General features: G+C 35.5%; 1 protein-coding gene across 2 annotated transcripts in view; it reads left to right on the plus strand.

Moving 5' to 3' along the window:
- Positions 1 to 13,322, plus strand: part of MALRD1 (MAM and LDL receptor class A domain containing 1) — a 246,864-nt gene that overhangs the window by 72,204 nt on the left and 161,338 nt on the right. For both annotated transcript variants that reach the window (XM_086859185.1, XM_023920197.2), the window contains exons 19-21: positions 6,600 to 6,687; positions 9,492 to 9,668; positions 11,927 to 12,104. In XM_086859185.1, the coding sequence (XP_086715311.1) occupies positions 6,600 to 6,687; positions 9,492 to 9,668; positions 11,927 to 12,104 (443 nt within the window). The remainder of the gene's footprint in view (positions 1 to 6,599; positions 6,688 to 9,491; positions 9,669 to 11,926; positions 12,105 to 13,322) is intronic.

A 13,322-nucleotide genomic window follows, 5' to 3' on the forward strand; every position in this document is an offset into this window, starting at 1 on the left:
GTCAGGCCAAATGTGGATTAGTCCAAGTCTGTCCTGTTGAAGTGTCAATGTCTTTTGGTATGGCAGCTCTACTTCTTGCACTTGGAGGTCCTAAGCCCTCCACCACGTCCCATCCTCACGACCAGCCTCAAGGGGCTGTAGAGGGCCAGGAACAAGAGGTGACGTGTCTCATGTTAATCTCATGTTCATACTTCATGCAGAACTTGTACAGGCTCTGGTTTGGACAATTATGCTCAGGTTTCCTAACTAGTCCACAATCTAGGTCGGAAACAATATACACATAGAGTGGACTGTGGGAACCGAGGCACTTGTGGGAAGGGGTGAAAAATAACCTTAAAACTTTGTGGTTGGTGGTGAACTTTGTGTTGCTAGTGGAGACTATTGAGTACCTACAACATGAAGTGAAATACTGTGAAGTGAATTTTCATACTGAAAATGTGTGTGGTGGTATGATGCATTTGAAAAATAAGAAGTGTGAGTTTTCTAAAAAATCATTCCTAAACAATGGTTTTGTCATTTTTGATAAATGGATGTCAGAACATAGAAAACTGTGGAAACAAGGAAATCACATAAGAAATCAGGAAAATACATTGTACAAACCTTCGGAGAAAATTTCATGGGCTTAGTTCAGGTCTTTGGGAAAGATAGTGGCCTTTTGTTCAGTGCTATCAGAATACTTAAAAGATAAACCACTGTAACAATAGAAATAATTTATTCTTTGTGCTATCATTTTATTGATGTACTGTGGAAGACTTGTCATGATGTCATCAAGTCACAACAAGTGCACAAAAGGGACAAAGAATAATAATATCTAATCTATCTTTAATAATGCCTTTTCCAGTGAAAATGATATTCTTAATTTCATGTCTGTCATTTCCTTGCAATTTGTTTTTTCTTGAGAGGGGAGAGAACAAGGGGGCCAGGATGAGTGTTTTTTACCTTATTTTTCCCTATTTACATGCAGGCTGCTCAAAAGAAATCACTTAAAGTAAATACAGCTCTTCTATTCACTACTGCAGTGTCAAGTTCTGCCCATGTTTTAAATATGGAAAACCTGAAGTAATGAAAAGGTTTCACCATCTTTCAGAACTCTCAGCCCACTGAGAAACTGTGTAGGGGCATCATATAATATAGGAGTTTTGTTGTCCTGAAAATTAAGAGTACTGTTTCACATTTCATGTTGATATTACTATATTACTTATCAACAGCTGCTGAACAGGAAAATGAGACTTGAATAACTTTTCAAGAAGGAAAAAGTTAGCCACTTTTATCTCATGGCTTAAGTGGATCTAGAAATCATCTTTGAAAATATAACAGGGAGATCACAGGAAAGCTGTATTTTGATGAAGATTTAATTAAATTTCTTTCTGTAGTGCTGAGCTTTATATCAAGCAGAGAGTTTTAAAAATATTTTTATAATCTTTCTGTTTATTGAGTATGCTTATAGCGGAATTAGGAAACAGTGTAGAAATCTATTCCCACTGAAGTATATATCAAAACTCTCATTAATTGTAATGAAGACAGGATTTCATGTCAACCCACATGTTCTGGTGATATCTCTTTATTAGTGTTTTCTTACTTTGGGAGATTAAGGCCATATGCATGGATGTAGGAGCAGCAATTCTGTATTATGAAGTCAGAAAAAATCCTTTGTGTCAGGACAGGTCCACATTTTTAGGCAGGAGGTCTAATAGTGATGCCTTTTCTCACTAGCATTTGCTGCTGAACAGATAATTCACTGTTTATAACCACAAATGTTTTCACAAACACTGAAAAGAAAGCAGTGAGCGTCTCCTCTTAGGATGCTCCTTATCTCAGCATGGAAGAATTGCCTTAGCAATCTGTGCTGCATAGATCAGATAAAAGTCTGTCCATTCAGCCCAGTTCAGGCTTCCCTAGACAGAGATGTGAAGATGTCTTTCTGCAGCCTTTATATTTTGATATGCTGTACTGTAAAAAAGGGAGGAACAGAAGTAAAGTCATAACAAGTCATCCTGGTCAATGTGGGATACTCCTTTCAGGACCATAAATCCCAGGTATCTGATGCAGTAATTCAGCCAGAATCCTGTTGGTTTGTTTGTTTTACTTTTTACATATAAAATCTGAGGGAAACTGTGGGAGAAAGGAAAGCAGACTTTGTATATCCTTGTAGATTAAGTCAAAACTAACCATGAACTTTAGGTGGTTTAAATATAGTTTCAAAATTATAATTTCTATGTAGATGTTTTCCAAGTCAACAGGCTAAATATGTTGTTTTATAAACCTAGAATCTCAGAAATGTTTAGGCACTGACAATATAGTACTTCTGCAATAATTCTTCCAGTGCTAATATTACAGAGTGACAACAGAATCTTTTCTCTTGAATGAAGTTTTGTGGCCTTAATATAGGAAAGTAAAGACTCCCAGAATATGTAGTTATTAATCCCACCAATATCACTGAATAGTCTAAAACAGGGTAGAAATGTGATTCATCCCTGCACTTTAGAGAAATGCTGTGAAAAACATCATAAATCAGCATGAGGGTTCACAAGCTTATAGTGAAGTGTGATAAAGTGCTTTACTGAACTAGAACTAGTGTTTTTCACTATCTTGTAAAACCAAGCACTGTAAAACATCAAATATTTGACACAAGATTTTTCATATTTGATGTGTTTAACCTTAAGAATGCTGGTAACAATTCATTTGGACAACTGTTTAAAAGGACTTCATTTCAACTTCAAAGTCTTGAGGCATTAATTTCTAAAGCATTTTCAATGGTCACGAAAGAAAGGGGTTGATGAGCTTTGAAGAAGGGTAGTGTGATCTTGAGCTTTTCAGTGGGAATAATTACAATTATGTGGTGACCCAGTGCTGATAATCTTTCCAGAAGCTGATGGCAGGTCTCCACTTGTGCTTGTTTTTGGGGTTAGAAGGGTTCCACGCAGCATGTAACAGCTCTGATTGCCTACCTCATTCCCCACAAGAGAGGGAAAGCTGGAACAGACTGTGACAACCCACACATCCTTTTTTTTCCTGAGACAAACCATTTTGTAGAAGGTACAGAGGAACAGTTGAGTGCCATGTAAACATAATACAACTAGAGGACATCTAGAGGAGAGACTGGTGCAATAATCTCACATCCACAGTGCCTGCTCCTTTGATGGCAGCTAAGGAAGCACAGAAACAAAGCCAAGGAGGAATAAATTACCATGTTTGGACTCATCAAAGCAGTCAGTATCTTATTTTATGTGAATTAAGAACTACTCAAAAATTCAAAATCAAATCTAAATTTATCAGTATTTTTAAAATACATTTTTTCCTGAAAAAATTGTATTTTCTTGGAAAATAGTTTACCTTTTGATGTGCTTCTTAAGAAAATACTATAGGAATATGTTCATGCATTCTTGATAAAATCATTCTACAGTGAAGACTTATGACATGACTTGTGACATAATCATTGGATGAAAATATTTTAACAAAAAAGGAAGCTTTGAACCTTCATTCTCTGGCTTGTCCTTTGTAATTACAAAGTTCCATCACCTCATAAGGAATTTGTTGCTTTTTGGATGAAAAGTTATTATACATTATTATGCAATTTTCTTTATTCATCGCAAGCATTAAAACATAGGGGTAGTTTACTTCAAAAATATGTAGTGAAATGTGCATTGATTTGCTTTCACAAAGTTACAACAGAAGGTTTTTATTAAAAAGTGTTTTGTCAGTTATTTGTGTGGCCGTTCTTTCCTATTCAAACTAAAGCACGTGATTTCTTGCCAGAAATCTTTGTAGAAACCTAATCTAAATTACCATGCTCTAACTAGAAATAAAATCACTAAGTAACAAAATTGACTGCTCTTGTGACAAACCCGAGTTACTGTTTGTCTAAATTACAAGTTAAATACATTAGAACAAATACCACTATTTCCTAGACATTCAGAAACCCTCAGAATTTTGAATATGCCACAGTTTTTGAAATTAATTCCATTCTATTTTAAACTATGCTTGTATAGAAATAAAGATTTTACTTTGGTAACCTTCAGTGAGAATTGGCTACTGACAGAAGTGAGCATTACTGTAAAAATTAAGCATTTGTACAGAACAATATTACCCATTGTAATTCCTCTATTAACATTTGTCACTTCACTCTTCAAAAGCCTATTTTGTCCAAAATCTTAAGGGATCTTTCCTTTTATGTATACAGAGTGTCATTCTGATACAGCTTGCTTTCACGGAATTAGGTATTTTCCCCTCTTTTCTTTATGTCAAATACCTTTTGATACCTTTATAGATTTCATTGAGTCTGGATCTTAGACTTCTGAAAACATGAAATTGGGAACTATTTATTCTCATTCAAGTAATAAATGTGATGTGAAATGAGTTTCACAGCAGATGAATTTCCTAGAGATTGCTTAATAATATCTTATAAAGTTTGCAGAAATAAATCTGGCAAATTAATTTAAATGGTCAAAGTTTAACCACAGCTGCACAGAGACTATGCTCAGCATTGAGGCTCTAAACTCATAAACTGGACTTATTTTCAGTTTTAAGTGTATACCTATGCCACTATTACATTTTGTGTGTTGCTAATGAGTTCCTGCTGTAAGTCAAAGTATCAGACTCCCCAAGTGCACAGATAAATGTAAAAAAATAATGGGAGTGGGGAGATTTTAAGCTACACAATCATAATGGTAATCGGTATAAGAGCATTCTGAATTCAATTCCCCCTAGAGAATTGCATCCTGTCACTTCTAACTTTGGCTATTTTTAATCTCTTTAAAAACATTTTCCTGCTTAAACATTGGTGGAAGATGTTATATAAAGATGTCCTCAGCCCATGTGTATGTCAGGACTGGGGGCATGGGCACAAGCAGATTTGGGGACTGAAGCTCCTTGATCATCCATCAGGGACATCCACAGGTGCATAATCCAATCCCATGGAAAATTAATGTAGTTGTGAGGGTATTTGGGTTTATCTTAGTAATAGCTGTGTAACTAAACTTGCTGCCTCTTTTTCTGAATTTGAGCTAATTAATAAGTAATTAATTGCAAGTAGATAATCATTTATACTTTGAAAAAAAAATGAAAATTACATTTAAACTGCTGTGTGTTTGCCAGTCAAAATTACAGTGGAAGAAGATTAATAATTTTGGAATAATAAATTTCCTTGTGGGGCATTTTCAAACAGTAGATGTTTTGGTTTCTTCTGTTTCCCGTTTCTAGACATTTTATTTCTATTGGTACCAATACTGTAGTATTGTTCCAATTGTAATCTAAAAAACCCAAAAGCCTGGAGTAATATTATAAAGAATGGTTTTTGGGTATCCTGAGGGAAAAAGAGGAATCCTATACTGCTGTGAGAGCAATAAAAACAATGCTGTAATTTATTGCTGTCATTCACATGAAATATATTTTGTGCTAAAATGGCCCATCTGGAGCACATCCATAGTAAGGGACATATACCTGTCTTCTTTTAGCATACTCATTTGTTTTGTCTAATGGACATAATATATAAATGAAGTGGGATCGTTTTTATTTCCTCTGGTGATGTCAACATCAATAATAAATCTACAATTCACATGCAACTTCAGAATAGCAGAAACAAATTTGTCAGTGTTAACATATTTAGACTGATATTATTCTTTTACTTTTACAGGGTTAAGGCCATTCCTTGCATCTTTTAAGTATTTTTCCCTCCTGTTACAGGGTAATAAATTTAAAGTGTAATGTTTAAAAGCTCTATGTACATATCATATGAAAAATGGTTCTTGTTGAATATAACCTTTCTTCACAAATAAAATTGCACATATATAAATTACAACAAAAATAGTAGAACAAACAGTACTCTGAAGCAGAACTGTCGTGGTTTTGACACTATTTATACTTCATTCATGTGTAGGAATTTCTTACTGAAGTGAGGAAAAAATACATTTTTTTTATAAATAGGGATTTATTATTTAGTTAAACTAAGAAGAATCTTATCAAACCTTTCACTAATCATCTGCTGGATATTTATCACTCAGCAACAAAGAGAAGAGAGGAGGTTATTTAGTCTTCCAGAGAGTATTTCACAAACACCAACTCCTCCTATTCCCTGGCAGTAGATAATAATGAAACAAATACACCATTGACAAGTCTAATGAAACAGTAGAATATTTTTCTTTAAAAGGTTCCATAGCTCATTTCTTACCTGCCTAATTGTTTTCATCATACTGAAATTTGTATAAAAGTCTATAATTTTTTTTAAATGAATGGTACTCTATTTAAGCATGATTAATGTTATTGCAGTAAGTACCAAAGGAGGTAATCATAATATGACATTTATGATAATGTCTTGCCATCATTTTACATCACAGTGATGTTTTAGTGAATTTACACCATTGTGAAGCCAACCATTCTGTTATGGTTCACTATGATTAATGTGACCACCAGTGAAAGCTGATAATAATTAGTCTCTTTTGTAAATTGTCATTAAATAGACTATATCCCCCAGAATAAATTTAATCTCATTTTAAGTGTGAAACATGGCAAATGACTCTTCTATCAATTCAAAAGAAATATGTAATGAGAAGTGGAAGTCTACTGTACACTGAAAAATGCTTTTATAATTCTTGTTTTCCTAGATTTTGGTGAAAGGCATTGTAGGAGATGGCTTCACTGGGGACATTGGACTCGATGACGTGTCTTTTCTGGGCTGTGCTCTTTACAATGGTAAGAGTTGAAACACACATCTCCAAGCTGTGAGCTGATTTGTTGCTGTCATTTGTAAATATTGCTACTAGAAAACTAAAAACCAGGTTAAACTGTGACTCAGGAAATGCAGACTTGTTTCTCTGCTTCTCAGATCCCCATATCCAGGCATCAGCACAAAACAGTTCCTGCTGTGCATGTAAGGTCCAAAAGAGATCCTCAGTGAGAAGTGTGCAGCTTCCATACTCTTTTAGATCTTGATTCCAAGAGGGTAAAAGAAACTTAGCTGTGTGTAAATGAACTGAACTTTCATTCAGCCAATTCATTTTGATACAGTTTTCCACCTCCCCCTAATATTTCTTAATTTACTTACTGTGCCAATTGCTCCCACGTGACAACACACAAACAATTCAGGTGATAGAGCAACCTGTTGTCAAAAGACATTGTTACAAAGGGCAGAACAATCTCTACAGAATTGTAAAATATTATATTCCAAAATACATGTACTTTAAGACACCAGACTCAGGACCTGGAGTTCACCACAGAAGAGATTTTAAGAGGGCTGCAGCAGGCATTGAAGGGTTATACATGGTGTGACAGTTGCTGTAAATTCATGACAGGGCTGTAGAGCACCAAACAACTCAGGCAGTGTCTGAATATTAGTATCCTAGCACTTGCTCTAAAACACCCTAGTGCAGATGCATTTTGTTCTGCTACTCCAAAAATTCCTTATAGATATAATTCGTTCTATGAGGAATATCCAATGTGTATAGTATTTCTTTTGCAAATACTTATCTAGTGTTTATACATATTTATACAGGGTGAAGCAGTTATTATAATGTTTTGGATATGAAGGCTTTTTGTAAATACTCAGTTAATGGTTTGTGCCTTATATTCAGGGAAGAAAATTTTAAAAGAGCTAATCAGAAAATCCCTAAATATTTTCAAATTAATTATGAAGAAAAATTTAAAAATAGAAAATAAATTGGAAAGCATAGAGGGTCAGAGTTTCAAAGTTCATAACTAAGAAAAAAAGCCCTCATTGTATGTGGAAAGAAAATGAAACTACTCAAGTATAATGGTAGACAGGAATCAGGATTTGTGTTCTGTATATTTTTTAAATTGAGAGCAATTTTTGAGACTGTCCAGGGTCCTGTCTTAATTTATCTCCTCCATGCCATCAAAATATTCCAAACAAAAAAAAACCACAAAAAAAAAAACCCACTAAAAAAGCAACAAAAAAACCCCAACCAAAAACCAGCAACAACAACAAAAACAAACCAAAATATCACCAAAAACACCAGTAAAAAAGAATGTGGGCATAGTCTGCAAATAGACAACAGCTATGACATATTCCACCATGTTTAATACAAGTTGGATCAGGTTGAAGAAGCAGGGTTCCCCTGTCCCTGCACACTAGAATCAAGCACTGCCCAATTGCTCTTGTTACACTTTAAGTGACCAAATACTGGCAGGGAGAGATGGGCTTGACAGCTTGGGGATAAAATCTCTCACAAGTAACATTGAAGATGTTGAATCTTTTGAATCTTGAATGCTTCAACACGTCATTTGAATGCCTAAACCAAAGGCTATTCAGTGATGCTTGCTCTGGACAAAATGGTATTTAATAAAGTATAGCAAATATATTGTCTCAAAATAGAGGAAGTATCAGATCCTCCTCTCTTTTCAGGTGTTTTTAAGTTTATGGTTATTCAGAATTTCTTCTTCCATTTCAGTGTATCAGGAACAGAGGCTTGAATGTGGCATTTATATTTAAAAATTCCTAACCTATAAGTTCTTTGCTGTTACTCTGGGTTGTAAATAAATTTATCAATTCATAGAGTTCTTACTTCAAAACATTCCCTCCCTTAAGTCTTTTGTTTGAATTTTAGAACATTTTGAAAGTATCATTTATTTGACTAGAAAATAATTTATTTAATCCCATAGACTTGCTTTCTATCCTACAAAATAGAAATGGGTAATTTATTATCAATATTAGTGCTCCATCCTTCAGGGATTAAAAAAAAAAATAATCCTTTTTATCCCAGACACATTTAATATAAAAAGTCTTCACATGTACTTTTTAATTAACTCAGGTGTATTGCTCAGGTGTATTGTGCATTACAGCTAATAATTTCATAGATTATTAAATTTTAAAAAGGAGTTTTATAATGGAAAATCCTTTTATGGACAATAATAGCAAAGGTTTTCAAGAAAGGAGAGTAAGCTTGAAAAAAGTGCATAGTAAAGAATATGAGGACAAAAAAAGACAATTGATTTGAAAGAAGTGGTAATGAGTTTGAATGAAATATAAAGGAGGTGGTGGAACAAAGTGGTGACCTCAGAATAATTTCTCTAATGAGAAAATAATTTTTTCAGTGATATGTTTATAAGGTAAGAAGGTTACAAAGTAATTTCCACAGTCGCTTGTAGCAATCAACATGTTGAAAAACCCCATTATCTTCTAAATAATCTCTTAGCCTTGGTTCACAGGGAAAATCAGTTTTTCTGAGTGCTGTGTGAGTCTTGGCATTAGCTTTTTGAAATTATTCACTGGGTTAATCCAAATTTGAAAGACTGGCAAGAGATATAGATCCTGCTAGTGCCAAATATTGTATGGATGGTGTGACAAAATGAGTGCTTTCCACTGAGGAAATCTCCAATTCAGCTCCTGCTGAACAGCATATAAGTCACTCAACTGTCCAGGCAAGATTCCAGTAAATCCATACCCTGGAAAAGCGGGGCAGGGGCAAAGGGAGAAAACATTATGAAGCTGGAATGCCTTAGTCCAGGTGCTCAACATCCTTTTGGCTCCTTTTTCAAAGGAAACTTGCCCACTATTTCTACAACTACTTCAGGAACTTCAGTTCCTGCCACGCTCCCCATGAACAACTGCACGGAGAAGGAGTTTGTCTGTCGAGCCTCTGGTCACTGCATCCAGATGATGCAGAAGTGTGATTTTAGACCTGACTGCTCTGATAAGTCTGATGAATCAGCTTGTGGTGAGTGGATCAAATCACGCTCTTTCCTACCTTACTAGTTTGTGGGTCTTAAACACATTGCTTTAGCAGCTCTCTCTGCAATTTGGTATTAGCACCTAGATGTTATTTTAATGTGATTTTCCCCCAGGAAAATAATAATATTTTACTCTTAATATGTGCAATGTAATGCACTTTCTGCCTTCTGATTCAGACTCAACATTTCAATTCAAGCGACTACTGAAATGTGGCAGGGGAAGGAATCCTCAGTGCCCTAATGATTGGTAACCATACATGACAATTTTAACTAAATGCAGTTTCTTAAAATGTTTGCTAGTCCAGACTGGAAGAGAGAAAAAAATCTAGTTTCATGTTTGGGGTGGACACTTCTTACCTACTTCAATGAGTGTGGGTTTTGTTTGCTTGTTTGGTTGTTGGGTTTTATTTTTAATACAAAATTGTTTCAGCATCAGCAATAATCGTGAAAATCTGCCTACTCCACACAGAATCGAGTTCCAGCCCGTAAAGCTCTGATAGTCTTATGGGAACAATGTAAGGGAGACAACGGACAAGGTCCACACATGATGCCCATAAAGATCTAAGACAATTGTTGATTGCTTCTGAGTTGCAGCAGGTCACACTGTAGCATTTTAGAAGCTGTTAATGACTTCCTTTTGCCTCCAAGAGCACTACTTGGAAGCAGCACTATACCAAAGCCAGTTAATGAGGGGGACAGGCATTTAGAGACCTCATCAGCCTCAATAGCAAAACTACTGTCACTGAAAATGAAAACTATGAATTCATTACACACTATGAAGGGAATACAATCACCTTTTTCAGGACTGAGAGCTCAGTGAGGAAAAATATCATTCACTCCCTGTATCTATTTTTTTTTGTGGGTATAACTGGAAGAAATGAATCTGATGTTTAAGTACCACTGGGTAGTTTCCTATAGTGTGAAAAAACATCAGCCATTGAAATCTTGCCCTGAAGCATAAATACAGAGCCCTCTGAGTATTTCTCCCCTCAAAAGTTTGCATTATCTTTCAAAACATCTCCTTCTAAGCAAGATAAATACTGTGGAGAAAACACTTTTAGATATTTGCCCTGTCTGAGGTCTCCCATCACTGAGATGGGAATTAATCACTCAAATGACAGTGCTGGACAAGGACTTAAAAATGTACTGACTGTAACAGAAATATGGTCACAGGAGGGTGTTATCTTTCTCAGAGGCACTTTAAATGTAATGTTTACAAAGCAAGTTGAAAAGGAGAATAAGCATTTAATGCAAGTCATCATTCTCAGGAAATTTCAAAAATCTTCATACGGGCAACTCATGAGATCACTCTGGCTGCAGTTTACTTCCTTAGTGAGGATAACAAGCTCTAAATCAGAGCTCACTGTCTCTTTAGTCTACTATTTTTAGTCTTCAAGTAAGGAGGCATCAGGCACTTTCTACCAACAAACTGTAATTTCCTGATGCAGCATTTTTTATGGCTTTATGGGTTAAAATAAATTCTCATTTCCCTTGCACAAGTCTCACAGCAGTCACTTAAACTTAAGTGTAATAATCTGTTCCAATGTTCTGAAGAGTCACTAGACTCAACTTGGACCATGTGCTGGAGAATAAATATTCACAGCAGAAATGGAAAATAAAATTAGTTTCTTTCCCTAAGCAGAGTCAGTAGTGAGCTTCCTTTGTTGCTCAGGAAGCAAAAACTCATTGGAAGGCAGCTACATATTTATTTAGTAAGACAACAATACAGAATTTGATACCAATACCAAATAGGTGCATTTTAATGTAACTTTCAAATTTTGTGAGGACTACTTGAAGTCTGGTTTGGTGTTTTTTTTAGTTATGGTCATGGACTTGGTAGACAATGTACAACAATTTGCTGATGTCATCAGTCTACAGGACTGGAGCAGGACCACACAGCAGCTCACAGACTCTCAACTGATGAACTTGACATGAATTTCCCTGTATATTACATGACACATTATTAGAATTACCTGAAAGCTGGTCAGAACTCACATGAAGGTAGATACTGAGGTGCAAATGAATTGGTATATTCCCAAAATTAGAATCTGCCTAATAGAGGAGAAAATGTAGAATTCATGTTTTATCTGTAAGGAAAAAAACTATGCATGTTAGTAACATGTCAGTATTCATATTCACTATAAATTGAATCCTTTTTATTTTCATGTTGCTTATTGGGTTCTGACTTGAGATAATGATATTCAATTTTTATATAAACACAAGTAATCACTGTTCATCTCTAAAGTTATGGAAGTCTGTGACTTTGAAGAAAAAGACCTGTGTGGATGGCATCAACCAGCCTTGGAACAGATATCAGGAAATTATTCCATACCTATCAGAAAGACATTCAAGTGGCAGCTCGGAAGAGGAGCAAATCTCTATCCTGAGCAAGAACAACACTGCCCATTGACCGATCATACCATGTGAGTACGTTTTGTCACTTGCTTGAGTCTCTTCTCAAACGTGGGATCTTAACCACCTATAGATTGCCAAGGGGGAAAACTGCTCCTTTACAATATTGAAGCAGTTAACTGATTTATTAATGACATGTAATTAACGGACAACTGGTGAAGTAGGCATGCAGGATCAATACTACAGATGAATCAAATTTTTTTTAAAAAAAGCACATTAGTAAGCAGGTAGAAATTTCTAAACACCTTTCTGTAAGTAGCTCCCAAAAGTTTCTGTGCCTCCCCATCCAGACAGACACATGCACTGCTCCCACAGGATATATGGAGTACAAGCATGTTCCCCCTTATGAGAAAGCAAGTTTGGAAGACATGGCTGCTCCAGCTTTACCTTCCTTTCAGCTGTCGAAAGTGCCAGCCCAGCGGTTGGCTGCAGGCTGTTGGCAGCATCCAGTGGGAGTGGCGCTCTGTCTGTCTCTGCAGTGGTTGTGGAACCAGCAAGATTACCTCTGGCATGTCAAAACCTGGTGATGGCCACTGCTCTTTGCATTGCATTATCAATCCCTCCTATTACAAATTTTCATCCTACTTTTACACTTCTTTTCAAGCTGGCTTCTCTTTTTAAAGATGTCTTTGTGATTTATTTGGCATTGTTTAATTTAGTTTATTGTGGTGTCCTAGTTTAGGGCAAATTTCGGAGTCACTCTAGGACACGTGGTCATCCTTTTGATCAGTTTTAGGAGAATACCTTCTCTGATGGTCTTTATTTACACAGAAAATTTATGCTCACTTTTCTGCCTTTCCAGCTCTTGTTACTTGTTGTTAGCTATTGCTACCGATTTTGTTACTGTTATTGCTAGCTATTGCTCTTATCCCAGCAGTTTTGCCCAAGAGTCAGCAGTACAAGACAAAATGTCCTGTGAATTCTGTACTCATTTTCACTAATGCAGTTCAAAACTACTGTAGTTAGAGCCAATTTCAGTCTAGTTGGTATTTTTTTACCATTTTTTTAAAATTTTACTATCTGGTTAATAAGTTCATATTAAAATGTAAAATATTTCTAGTCTCTATTCTCAATACATAAATTAATGTTGGATTCTAGGTAGATTGCATAAGATTGTTACTAGCTTCTCTGAAGATAACTCCCTTGATTTATCTCAAGGAGATAAAAAGCAAAAACTAGCTTTTCTGCATGAACATTTGGTTTTAAAGGTATGGGGTTTTTTGATTATT

The sequence above is a fragment of the Cyanistes caeruleus genome, chromosome 1 (genome assembly GCF_971803275.1).
Source record: "Cyanistes caeruleus chromosome 1, bCyaCae1.hap1.1, whole genome shotgun sequence".
Classification (NCBI taxonomy): domain Eukaryota; kingdom Metazoa; phylum Chordata; class Aves; order Passeriformes; family Paridae; genus Cyanistes; species Cyanistes caeruleus.